General features: G+C 46.4%; 1 protein-coding gene across 4 annotated transcripts in view; it reads right to left on the bottom strand.

Moving 5' to 3' along the window:
- SLC35B3 (solute carrier family 35 member B3) overlaps positions 1-13183 on the bottom strand; it is a 118308-nt gene that overhangs the window by 61392 nt on the left and 43733 nt on the right. For all 4 annotated transcript variants that reach the window (XM_075314774.1, XM_075314777.1, XM_075314776.1 and 1 more), the window contains exon 2: positions 8234-8489. In XM_075314774.1, the coding sequence (XP_075170889.1) occupies positions 8234-8489 (256 nt within the window). The remainder of the gene's footprint in view (positions 1-8233; positions 8490-13183) is intronic.

Here is a 13183-nt window from a genome sequence, read left to right as displayed (position 1 = left end):
AGCGGATGCCACCGCAGTACGGCTAGCAGAATCTAGGACTGCGTTCATGGCGTAGGAAGAAAAAGCTGACGCTTGAGAAGTCAGAGACGCAACCTGCGGAGTAGAATTACGTGTGACTGTATTAATCTCAGCCAGACAAGCTGAGATAGCTTGTAGTGCCCACACGGCTGCAAAGGCCGGGGCAAAAGACGCGCCCGTGGCTTCAAAGATGGATTTCACCAGGAGCTCTATCTGCCTGTCAGTGGCATCCTTTAGCGATGAGCCATCTGCCACCGATACCACAGATCTAGCCGCCAATCTAGAGATTGGAGGATCGACCTTGGGACACTGAGCCCAACCCTTAACTACGTCAGAGGGGAAGGGGTAACGTGTGTCAGTAAGGCGCTTAGTAAAGCGCTTGTCCGGAACTGCTCTGGGCTTCTGGACAGCATCTCTGAAGTTAGAGTGATCGAAAAACGCACTCCGTGTACGTTTGGGGAACCGAAACTGGTGTTTCTCCTGCTGAGAAGCCGACTCCTCTACAGGTGGAGGCGGGGGAGACAGATCTAACACCTGGTTAATGGACGAGATAAGATCATTTACTAAGGCGTCCCCTTCAGGTTGTATCAAGATTGAGGGCAACGTCAGGTTCAGAGCCCAGAGCTGCGACGTCCGCCTCGTCCTCCAGAGAGTCCTCGAGCTGGGAACCCGAGCAGCGTGAAGAAGTCGGGGAAGATTCCCAGCGAGCCCGCTTAGTCGGTCTGGGACTGAGGTCCGGGCAGGAGTCCTCCATGTGGGACCTAGGGCCCAACCTGGGAGCGCGCTGTGGCACGGACCGAGAGGGGCCTGGAGGCGACGAGCTAACGGGGATCGGGGCCTGTGCAAGGACCGGTCTGGACTGCAAAGCTTCTAGCAGCTTGGCAGACCATTTGTCCATAGACTGAGCCATGGATTGAGAAAGTGACTCAGAGTTTCTCAGCAAACGCAGCAAACTCTGTCCCTGCCGCCTGGACAGGGGGAGCAGGGGGGTCTACATGAGCCGAGGGGCCCACTAGTGACCGAGGCTCCGGCTGAGCAGGCGAAACAGGGGTCGAGCATTGCTCACAGTGAGGGTAGGTGGAACCCGCAGGTAACATAGCCGCACAAGAGGTACAGGTCGCAAAAAAACCCTGTGCCTTAGCACCTTTGCTCCTTGTGGACGACATGCTGTTGTCTCCTAGGAGAGTGATCACTGAGGGTATATGGGAAGGGTATACAGCCCGACCGAACAGAAATATGTATATAAATACGTATCTATTCCAGCACCCTGGGTGGGGACCAGCACCGGGTGACCGGTGTGGCTTACCGACCCCTAAAAAGCGGAGTGTGTGTCCTCCAGATTCCCTGCCTTAGGTCTCCCAGAGCTGCAGAGCTCTTCTCTGATAATCCTCCACCGGCAGAATGCCAAAAACATGGCTGCCGGAGCTCTCAGGGGAGGAGTGGAGCCGTGGGCGGTGCTAGAAAAGTGCGGGAATCTGGGGTCCCCACAGTGATCAGTGAGGGGGGAGGAAACATACAGGATGCTCCGGCCCTCACAGCCGACGTCAGGCCGGCCGTCCCGCCCTTCAGGCCCTGGGGCGGGATTTTTGCTACTAGGCCGCGATGAAGCCGGGGACTAAATTTAAGACCGCAGCCGACAAGCAGGCGCGGTCGGCGCGGAAGTCCGCCGGTCTTCACAAATCAGCAGCTGATGCAGCGTCCGGGAAGAAGGCGCTCCATGCACAGTCCCCATGGGGACACAGAGTACCTTATAGATGCAGGGCCCGGTCCCTGAGGATGAATAGACTCCTGTCCAGCAGATTCCCACAGGGGCTGCGGAGGGAGCCCAGTCCCAGTGAATGGAAGACCGGTCAGGATCCCACTTCTCCCAGAGCCACTAAGGGATGGTGAAGGAAAACGGCATGAGGCTCCGGCCTTTGTACCCGCAATGGGTACCTCAACCTTAACAGCACCGCCGACATAGTGGGGTGAGAAGGGAACATGCCGGGGACCCCGTGGGGGTCCTCTTTTCTTCCAACCGATATAACTAATCTGAGAATGCATGAGTGGATGTGTGCCTCCTTCCACACAAAGCATAAAACTGAGGAGCCCGTGATGCACGGGAGGGTGTATAGGCAGATGGAAGGGGTTACACTTTTAAAGTGTAATACTTTGTGTGGCCTCCGGAGGCAGAAGCTATACACCCAATTGTCTGGGTCTCCCAATGGAGCGACAAAGAAATAAAGTATTTAGTTACCTGAAAACATGCAAGATTTCTGGCTTCCATAGACCTTTAACTTCTTTAAGAGGCTCCTCTGTCCTCCACTCATGTCACCTGTTTGAACTGGTTATCAGTATAAGAGACACCAGTCCTCAACCTCAAACAGTCACACTCCAAGCTCCACGATGTTGAGGACCAAAGAGCTGTTGAAGGACACCAGAAACAAAATTGTAGCTTTGCGCTAGGCTGGGAAGACTGAATCTGCAATAGGCAAGCAGCTTTGTGTGATGAAATCAACTATGGGAGCAATAATAAGAAAATGGAAGACCTACACGACCACCGATAATCTCCCGCGATCTGGAGCTCCACGCAAGATCTCACCCCGTGGGGTCAAAATGATCACAAGAACGGTGAGCAAATACCAGAACCATACAGGGGGACCTGGTGACTGACCTGCATAGAGGTGGGACCACTGTAACAAAGGCTACCATCAGTAACATACTGGCCAGGGACTCAGATCCTGCAGTGCCAGACGTTTTCTCTTGTTTAAGCCAGTACATGTCAGGGCCCGTCTGAAGTTTGCTAGAGAGTATTTGGATTATCCTGAAGAGTATTGGGAGAATGTCATATGTTCTGATGAAACTAAACTAGAACTGTTTTGTAGAAACACAATGCTGAGTTGCATCCAAAGAATGCCATACCTACTGTAAAGCATGGGGGTGGCAACACTATGCTTTCGAGCTGTTTCTATGCAAAGGGCCCAGGGTGACTGATCCGCGTACGTGAAAGAATGAATGGGGCCATGTATTGTGAGAATTTGAGAGCAAAACTTCTTCCATCAGCAAGGGCACTGAAGATGAAACGTGGCTGGGTCTTTCAGCATGATAATGCTCCCAAGCACACCACCAGGGCAACAAAGGAGTGGCTTCGTAAAAAGCATATGAAGGTGCTGGAGGGGCCTAGCCAGGCTTCAGATCTCAACCCAATGGAAAACCTTTGGAGGGAGTTGAATGTCCGTGTTGCCCAGCGACAGGCCCAAAACATCACTGCACTAGAGGAGATCTGCATGGAGGAATGGGCCAACATACCACCAACAGTGTGTGCCAATGTTGTGAAGACTGACAGAAAACATGTGACCTCTGTCATTGACAACAAAGGATATATAACAAAATATTAAGATCAACTTTTGTTATTGACCAAATACTTATTTTCCACCATAATTTGCAAAACAATCAGACGCGGTGATTTTCTGGATTTGTTTTCTCATTTTGTCTCTCATAGTTGTGGTCTACCTATGATGTCAATTACAGGCCTCCCTCATCTTTAAGATGGAGAACTAATTGGTGGCTGACTAAATACTTTTTCGTCAGCCATTGTATAAAAGGCCAAGTTGTAATACCAAAGGTTATTATAATCTTCAGAAATGGGTATTATTGAAGTGATTGTAGACAAGTAATTTTGCAATTTACTGCTTATTAAAATTTTCAGCTGATCGAGATATTTTTTGTTTACAGATCGTTGCTTTAGAGACCGACCACTGCTGCTAGACAGCAGACCATGCGCAGTGCTTACAAGCTCATTTCTATGGAGAATGCAGCACTAATTAGCTGGGCGAGATTGCAGGAGTGTGCTGTTCCTCCTAATCCCTAGCAGCTTCAGCGCTTTAGGCCCTGTGCGCACTGGAAAACTGAATTTTCTTAAGAAAATTCCGCAGGGTCTGAAAGATTACCGCACCCGCGGTAAAAAACTGCGGCAAACCGCACCCGAAAACCGCATGCGGTTTGCCGCGGTTTTACCGCGGTATTGTTCGCTGTATTGCCGCGGTTTTTCCACGTGTGGGTTGGTACATGTGTTTTAATGCATTCAATGCAATAAAGCACATTGAAGAAGAAAAAAAAAAAAAGTTCCTTCTGAGATAGAGAGTAGATACATAGATAGATGGATGGATAGATATAGATAGGATAGATAGATCACTGCATTTCTCCCGAGCGGTAATGTGTTGTTCACATTACCGGCCGTGGGAAATGCCCTGTGGTTACCTCTGCTGTCTCGTTGCGAGGCTGCATTCAGCGCTGTGTGTCAGTCACGTCTGGATGCAAGCATCAGAGGACGTGGATTAAGCCGCAGCTCTGTGTTTCGGGGGGGGTTAATAAAGGGGTGAAAGGGGCTTTTTTGTGTTTTATTTAAAATAAAGGATTTTTCAGTGTGTGTGCTTATTCACTTTACTTACGGTTTGATCATGTCAGCTGTCACAGATGCTGCCATGATCAAGCCTGGACTTAAATGGCAGCGATCTGCTGTCATTTAACTCATTATTACCTGGATAGCCACTGCATCACGGCATCTGGAAGAGCTGGGACACTCCGAGACTGCCGCATAATGGATGCGACAGTCACGGGGCAGCTGCGGGCTAATATTCTCGGCTGCGGGAGGGCAGAGCATTAATCCTGCCCCTCGCCCTCCCCAGCCTGAGAATACCGGGCCGCCGCTGTGTGCTTACCTTGGCTGGACGGTAAAAATACGGCGGAGCCCACGTGTTTTTTTTTTTCTATATGTCAGTTTGATTTGCATGTGTATTCTATACGTCTGTGTGTGAGTGCGATGTGTGTGTTCTATATGTCTGTGTGAGTGATGGGTGTGTGTTTACTCTCTTCTCCGCTTCCTCTTCCTGTCATAATGACATCACTTCTCTGCAAACCGCAGGCAGTGCTGAACATTACCGCAGGTAAACCGCGAAATACCGGAGGGAATAACGCAGGAAAATGCAGTGAACCGCACAGAATTTGCTGCCTGAGTTATTCCCTGCGGGATTTCACGATTACATTGCAGTCAATGGAGTGAAATCCCGCAGCGACGTGCGGAAAAGAAGTTACATGCAATTGTTTTTGCTGCGGGAATCCCGCAGGAAAACATGCAGCTGTCACATTCCGCATAGTGCGCACAGCATTTTTTTTTTCCCATAGGTTTTGCTGGTGATTCACTGCAGAGATGTTATGAACATTTTCTACAGCGAAACATGCAGCAAAACCGCAGGAAATCCGCGGCAAAAACCGGCAAGTGCGCACAGGGCCTTAGTGTTTCCAAGCTAAACAGCAGCAGCGGTCGGGGTCTTAGGCAATGGCCTAGAAACAAAAGAAATGTAAAGTGGTTACCGTATATCTCAAAAAATGCTGCAAATTTTAATAAACCGTAAACTGCAAAACTAAACACGCACTATCTGACAAAATCCACATATGAAGGTGGGAGGAACCTTTTAAGAAGACAAGTACTGTGTAGTATCTTCCAGTCAAAGTCCCCTAGGGCAGAACTCCTAGTCTGTAATGTGTGGCTTGTGGCGTGAATACAGACATCAAAATAACTCATTTTTAAGGGAATCCGACACCGGATGTTTATAATACTCAACTAACGGTCGGTGCGGAGCAGACTGATCGGATGTAGGGCAGATCAAAGTATTGTAGTGCGCCTGCGCGGGACCTCAATGTTGGCTAGCATAGATGACATAGAACGAGTCAACCACACTAGCTTCAGAAGAAGGAGGACAAAGATGGCCACGCATGCGCACTTCCCATTCCCGCAGCCTTGTTTTCGGGATGCTTGCTTCTCGTCTTCAGACGTGCTCTGTGCATGACCGGAACCGCAGGAATCTTCTGAGCATGCGCAGAGAGCGTCTAAAGACGAGAAGCAAGCAAGGCTGCGGGAATGGTAAGTGCGCATGCGCGAGATCTGAAATAGTGACTGTCACGTTGCTGATGTAAATGCATGGCATCACGCCCACAGGTGCAATACCAAGGAAAAAATGCGAACGCCCACAGGGTGATGCGACGCCCATGGGGCTAGAGACCCTGATCATTTATATAGGGTACACATAAGTAATAACACATTTTTATTCACATTACACAATAATACAACACAGGGATGGGTAGCCACACATCACACCGCTTCTAGGTTAGAACACAAGTTACCTGACGGGTTTCCTTTAAGGCCACAGTTGGCTCATCCAAATGGATCCTTACTTGCACTTTAAGCAGCGCACTAATAGTGACAAGCTATGGAGAGCAGACTGGCTCCACTAGGGAAAGGCTCGTGTATACTGGTTGTAGTAGCGGTGCCATGTCTGGCTTGTCTGTCATCTTGAATCTTTCTCCCCTCTAATATGGTTTCCATAAAGGAAACTTCATGTACCCCGATGCCAAAGTCTCTCTATAAGGCCAAGGTCAGATGAGTGCATAACTCTGACAAGTGCAATGTGAGAAAATCTGGCATTGCACTCGGACCAAAGTTAGTCAATGATGCGGGTCAGATCTGCGAGTTTTTCCTCAGCTCTTATAGGACTGAAGAAGAAGAAAGAAAAAAAATCGCAGCATGTGTGTGGAAGCATGTCTTGGATCATGCACTCCCATAGAAGTCTATGGGTGCGAGTGAAACATTGAACTGCATTGATAACAGCTTAGGACAGTCCGATATATACAGAGACAGGCAATGGAGAAGATGGAAAGATTAATCTCTCCATCTTCTCATCATGTGATCACATTCACCCATTCAAGAGAATTGGAGCACTGTGAATGACACTCAGTTCATTCTCACAACAGAGAACGAGCCGAGGGTCTTTAGCATATCGCATCCAATGCCATACGCCATGTGATGCATAATGTTCTTACTCTTATCGAATGGCAGCCAGCAATAGATCAGTTTTCCCTTGATTCATGCAGCAGAGCCTAAATGTATATGAATTGGTTGTCCTGTTATATAAGCATCTGTCTAAAAAAAAAAACCCAAAACCTGTGTGCTGCCTATATCAACCTATCACAGCTCCGTTTTATTTCACCAAAGCAGAGTGATGGCTGCCACAGTTTTCTTTTAAGACAGCTTCATTACTCCTCACCAATATCTTAAGCTGCAGGGAGAACACACAGAGGGTCAAGGAGGGATTCCATAGGCGATTATGCCATCCTGTGGTGCACAGGAAGTCAGAGACTGACTTCCTGTCCACAGATAAATGGATGTATCTGAAGAGGGATGAAACATATTACACTGCTGTAATATTGATGAAGAATAATTACCGCATTTTTCGGATCATAAGACACACTTTTCCTCACAAAAGTTTGGGAGAAAAATGAGGGATGAGTCTTAAAATCCGTATATAGCTTACCGGGGAGGGGGGGGTCTGTGCAGTTCTGTGTGCGGGCGGCCGGGTGCCTGTCAGTGCCGGCTGCCTCTCTGTCCCGGCTGCCTCTCTGTTGTGGGTAGGCGGACTGTGGTGGCTGTGTGGCGAGTGTCTCAATCTGTCCGCAGTCCCGGTTTCAAATGATGGGGCCAGGAGTCAGCGCATGCGCAGATGAAGCTTTTGGAATAGAGCTCCATCTGCGCACGCGCCGCTCCAAGCGCCATCATTTGAATCGGGACTGTAGACAGACTGGGACACTCACTGCACCGGCCTGCTCCACCACTAGCCAGCCGCTGCCACTGACCTGCCGCTGACACTGTCACTGACCTGCCGCTGCTGCTAGCACAGCCTCTGCCTCCTGTGATCCCACTCCACCACCGCTGCCCTCCGGTAAAACAACACCGGAGTATAAGATGGACCCCATTTTTATTTTTTTTACCTTTTTTTCTCTCTAAATTTGGGGTGCTTCTTATAATCCGGTGCGTCCTCAAACAAAAAATATAGTATATGTGCAAATATTTTACTACGTTTACACCAATTACCCATTTTAGATTTGTATATTATATATTGCTGTTGTGATGCCTCTTGCATACATGTAGGATTACACTGGTAAAATCATTCTATGTGGCCACACAAATCTAAAACAGCTTTTCCCTTTAAACCCTATAATGTAACTACGGGCATTAAAAAAAACGTTCCACAAAGCTTGAGTATTTTGGGTAGTCTATTAACCCCATACTCACTGAAATGATCCTCCAAGATACAGCAATATAAATATATTGACAACTTTTAAGACTAAGACATATTGAAATCTAAAAGCAGATCTAAGAATTATGTTGACAAAATGTTACCTGCAAATATCCATATATTAAATAAAATACGAAAACTCCGGTAACACAGATAAAAAACTGCACAGGCTTCTGGAACTGGCTGAGATTGATGCCAAGCACCCGGATGTCATCCACAGACTTGATGTGAGGAGACATTGCGTCCGTCTTTGAAGGAATACTGATGGATATATACTTCCTTGCGTTGCTGTACTTCAGATCCATACTGACAGGTTGGGTGACTGGATCGTCCGACTGCTTCTCTTCACCATTAGAGTCACTAAAATGAACCAAACAAAATATATTTTTGTTAAAAACATGTAAAAAACGGTCACAATTTGTTAAAAGCATACACAACGTTTGGGAATTCATAGGGTGCAGTGTTAGGCTGCTTTCACACTACGTTTTTTTAACATGCGTCATGAACTTTTTTTGCTGTAAAAGTGGATCCTGTTTTTACAAAGAAAAACACATGCAAACCCATGTGTTATTTTGTAGGATCCTGTCACTTGAAGTTTATGGGCGGGCATTGAAGTCATGTGATCGGGAGTGAGGGGAACTGAACGTGAGACTGGGAGCCGGCATCTGACAGCTGCAGACGCTGGTAACCAAGGTAAACATCGGGTAACTAAGCGAAGTGCTTTTCTTGGATACCCGATATTTACCTTGGTTACGAGCGTCCGTAGCTGCTAGGAGCCGGGCTTTCTGCTCCCTGCACACGTAACTAAGGTAAACATTGGGTAACTAAGCGAAGCGCTTAGCTTGGTTACCCGATATTTAACTTTAACTTACGAGCGTCCGCCGCTCTTGGGAGGGGGAGAGAAGGAGGGGGAGAGAGAGACTGATCACGCCAGGCTGGTTTCTGGGCATGCTCAGTAGAGCAAGCAGGATCCTGTCTATCAGCATGCCAGCGTTCACATGAGTTTGCGTGCAGTATAGTCAGGATCCAGTGAAAAACAGTATTTGGACGCAGCTCAAAAACGCTACAAGTAGCGTTTTTGAAAAAAGTTAAACTGCAAGTCACTGGATCCTCACTATACCGCACGCAAACGCATGTTGACGCGAGTCCATTGTAAATGCATTGAAAACGCATTTGCACCAGATCCGTTTTTGCGTTAAAAAAAACGTACATGACGCATGTTAAAAAAAACGTAGTGTGAAAGCAGCCTTACATTAGGCTATGGTCACATCTGCGTTACACTTTAAAAATAAACAGAATTGTCAACACCCTAAACTGATACAAGCAGAAGCAGACGGACCCCACTGATTGTTATGGGGTCTGTCTTTTCATCTGCTCTAAATGCACTTTTTCTCCCGTTCTAAAAAAGAAAAATAACTGAACCCAAATTTAGCCCATTATAAATCAATGAAGACCCTCTGCTCCCGATTGCACCAGCAACGTAACCAAACCAATTTTGTTATATGATTGAGTTTGTTTCTAGATACAGAACAGACAAATAGGAGGAAAATTAAAAAAAAAAAAAAAAAAGGGTTGCATATAGCCTAATATGCAATTAAACTGTCCAGGGCTCCTCCTAGTCTTAGGGATCAGTGTTCTGGTGGCTCCATTCTTCAAACGTGTCTTTAGCTGGAAAATCAGTATCATTCAGGGTGGTTTAGCATAGAGCTTTATTTGTGGTGTGTGTCTGTGTTTTTATGAATAGCTACGTATTGCAGTTTTGGGGAGCTTCCCGCTGCACCCCAAATGCCACATGGTCAAGCCATCTAGAGGGGGAGAGGGGGAGACTGGAAGAAACTACTACTCAAAAGGAATCTGTCACCAGGTTTTTGCTACATCACCCGAGAGCAGCATGATGTAGGCAAAGACATTCTGAGACTAACTACCTTTATCTCAGATCACTGTGTGCAGCTGTTCTGACTTTATCTCAGAATTCAGTGTAGCAGAGCTGGGAGCTGTCCTCGCCAACACCAGGCTCTCTAGCTTGTGCATTTACTGACATGTCAATCAAAGCAGGGAGCTTGGCAAACTGAGTCACAAGAATGTTAAATCACAGAGCAATAAACCCTTGACCAATAGCAAAGACTCAGGTAAGAGCAACAGATGTGTACTTTATTAACCCTCGCAGCTTGTTGTCCTTAGCTTACATTGCAAAATCCTGGTCACAGATTTCGTTTAAGCATGAGGCTTTTTGGATTTTAAAATTAACACATAGAATCGTCTGCCATTCATCTGGCTTTTTATATGGCATAATTGAAAGGTATGTTTTTATACATATACTGTTCTTCAAGGTTTGTGTGTGCGCTAGATATTTTTCACCTATGGAGTGGATTAGCAATGCAGTCAGGAACCAGCCTGGATTTCCATGCACCGCGGCCCAATAAGAGTCTAATAAGGAGTACACTCCCTGACAGAAGTTCTGTCACTTATCCATGTTATGTAAATAAAAGCTTATAGCCTGACTTTAAATTCATCCATTGGTTTCATAGAAAGCTGAAACCCTCCCAAATTTGGTTTAGGTTATGAAAATAATGTTGCTGCAAAGCTGAAATATTGATCATTTAATGAACACGGAAAGGTCAGATTTTGGCAAGACAAAAGTTTTGTCGCCCACAGAAAGTAATGTGAAATTCAACCAAATAATTAACTTCTAATACAAAGATTTGTTGCATAACATTGGTGAATGAAGTTGTGGTGCTATTAGAACCATATTTAATATTTTGTATGACTTCCCTGACCTTGAAGGACTGCATCCATGCGATTCAACAATGATTCATACAATTTATTGATGAAGTCATCAGGAATAGCAAAGAATGCAGTCTTACATGCCTCCCAGAGTTCATCTAGATTCTTTGGTTTTGTCTTCCAAGCTTCCTCTTTCATCCTACCCCAAATATGCTCAATGATGTTCATGTCTGATGACTGGGCTGGCCAGTTCTTGAGCACCTTGGTCTTTTTTGCCAGGATGAACTTTGTTGTAGAGATGGATGGATGAGATGGAGCACCATCCTGCTGTAGACTTTGACCCCTTTCATGATTGGGAATGTAAGAGGTAGCTAATACTTCTTCATATTTTAGGATATTGATATTGCCTTCCACCTTGCAAATGTTTTGCACACCCACATACTGAATGTAACCCCCAACCATAATCTTTCCACCACCAAAGTTAACTGTTTTCTGGATCCATACAGGCTCCAGTAGGTCTCCTGCAGTATTTGCAGCAGCTGTGGTGTAATTCAACTGAAGATTCATCAGAGAAATCCACCTTCTGCCACTTTTCCAGTGTCCATCTGTTTAGCAGACTGTGGCACTTGGCAAATGCCACACGTTTTTTTAATTGCCTTTTGTTTAGTGCTGGCTTCTGGGCACTGATTCTACCATGGAGGCAATTTCGAGACAGAATCCTACAAACTGTTCTAGTTGAGACAGGGTCTTGAGGTGACCAGGCCTTTTGGAGCTCTGCTGCAGTGGAAGAGGGGCTGCCTTTGGATTTTCTAACCAACAAACGTTCCTCCTGAGCAGTTGTCTTGCGGTGTCTGCCGGACCTGGGCTCGTCAAAAACATCTCCAGTCTCTTCAAATCTTTTTATATTTCTTTGTACTTGACGCTGAAACACATTAAGGGCGCCAGCCACCTCTGCAGTGGATCTGGTCTTCAGCCTCTTGATAATCAAGGCTTTGGTAGAAGGGTGGATTTTTGGCATGTTGTCAGAGGTCAAGTTGCAGTTCAAGTGAAGGTCTGGGGTGCTGGGTTTCTTTTTATACACACTCACTAACTAACCGATCATTTAATGAGCAAAGGTGAGGATGTAAACTAGGATCGGGTGCATTATATGACAAGGCAACAAAACTTTTGTCTTGCCAAAATCTGACCTTTCTGTGTTCATTAAATGATCAATATTTCAGCTTTGCAGCAACTTTATTTTCATAACCTAAACCAAATTCGGCAGGGTTTCAGCTTTCAAAAGAGAAATTTATGAAACCAAAGGATGAATTTAAAGTCAGGTTATAAGCTATTATTTACATAACATGGGTAAGCGACAGAACTTTGTCAGGGACTGTAGGCTGATTAATTTCTTTTGATAACTTGGCGAATGTCACCACTAATGTTAGAACCAGGGACACAGCTCAGCTCAGCTTCAGAAGTCTGTGTTTAATCAGGTACAAGCCACACGCATGGTTATTGTCACGCGCATGTCATACGTGTGACATTTGTGTTTGCATACGTGTGACACGTATCGGAGAAAACACAAGTCTTTGAAATAAAAAGATTTTCTATATTCCCCTGTATCCAGCGGTGTTGTCTTCGACTCTGCTGCCTCCTGCTTCTGACCCCCGCTCATTATATTCATTGATTATTCACCGCACTGAGGAGCTGGAAGCCGGAGCATTGCGGCGACAGCATCGCTGGGGCCTGTGAGTATTCAGCAAGTAGTGTGTGTGCAGTGACGTCCAGGAGGTTATTGGAGTTCCCAATGAACTCTGATGACAGCCCGGCGACACCCATGCTACAGCGGGTGCATCAGAGTTCATTGGGAACTCTGATGACCTCCTGGACGTCACTGCACGGACACTGCTTGCTGAATACTCATCTGTGATTCTGTCCCCGTGATGCTCCGCCTTCCAGGTAAACACACACACACACACACACACACACAGCTCCTCAGTGCAGTGAATATTCAGTGAGTATAATAAGCAGCGGTCAGGAGCAGGAGACCGCATCGCTGGATACAGGTGAATATAGAAATCTTTTTATTTAAAAGACCCGTGTTTTTTCCAGTACATGTTACACTGATGTCAAACAGATCACATCAGTGTGCGATCCGTGTGACACCTGTGCTGCCGGAGAAAAAACGGACATGGCTGCGTGTGTGCGTGCGGGGCCACGAGGGGTCATACAGTACATGGTCCGTGTGAAAACACGACCGTGTGATTAGCAGCATAACATAACATGGGTATGTGTGACATCCGTGTTCAAAACGGATGTCACACATACCTGAAACACGGACATCTGAA

The sequence above is a fragment of the Anomaloglossus baeobatrachus genome, chromosome 6, assembly GCF_048569485.1.
Source record: "Anomaloglossus baeobatrachus isolate aAnoBae1 chromosome 6, aAnoBae1.hap1, whole genome shotgun sequence".
NCBI lineage: Eukaryota > Metazoa > Chordata > Amphibia > Anura > Aromobatidae > Anomaloglossus > Anomaloglossus baeobatrachus.
The sequence above is the reverse complement of the archived record's forward strand: the minus strand, read 5'-3'. Positions and strand labels throughout refer to the sequence as shown.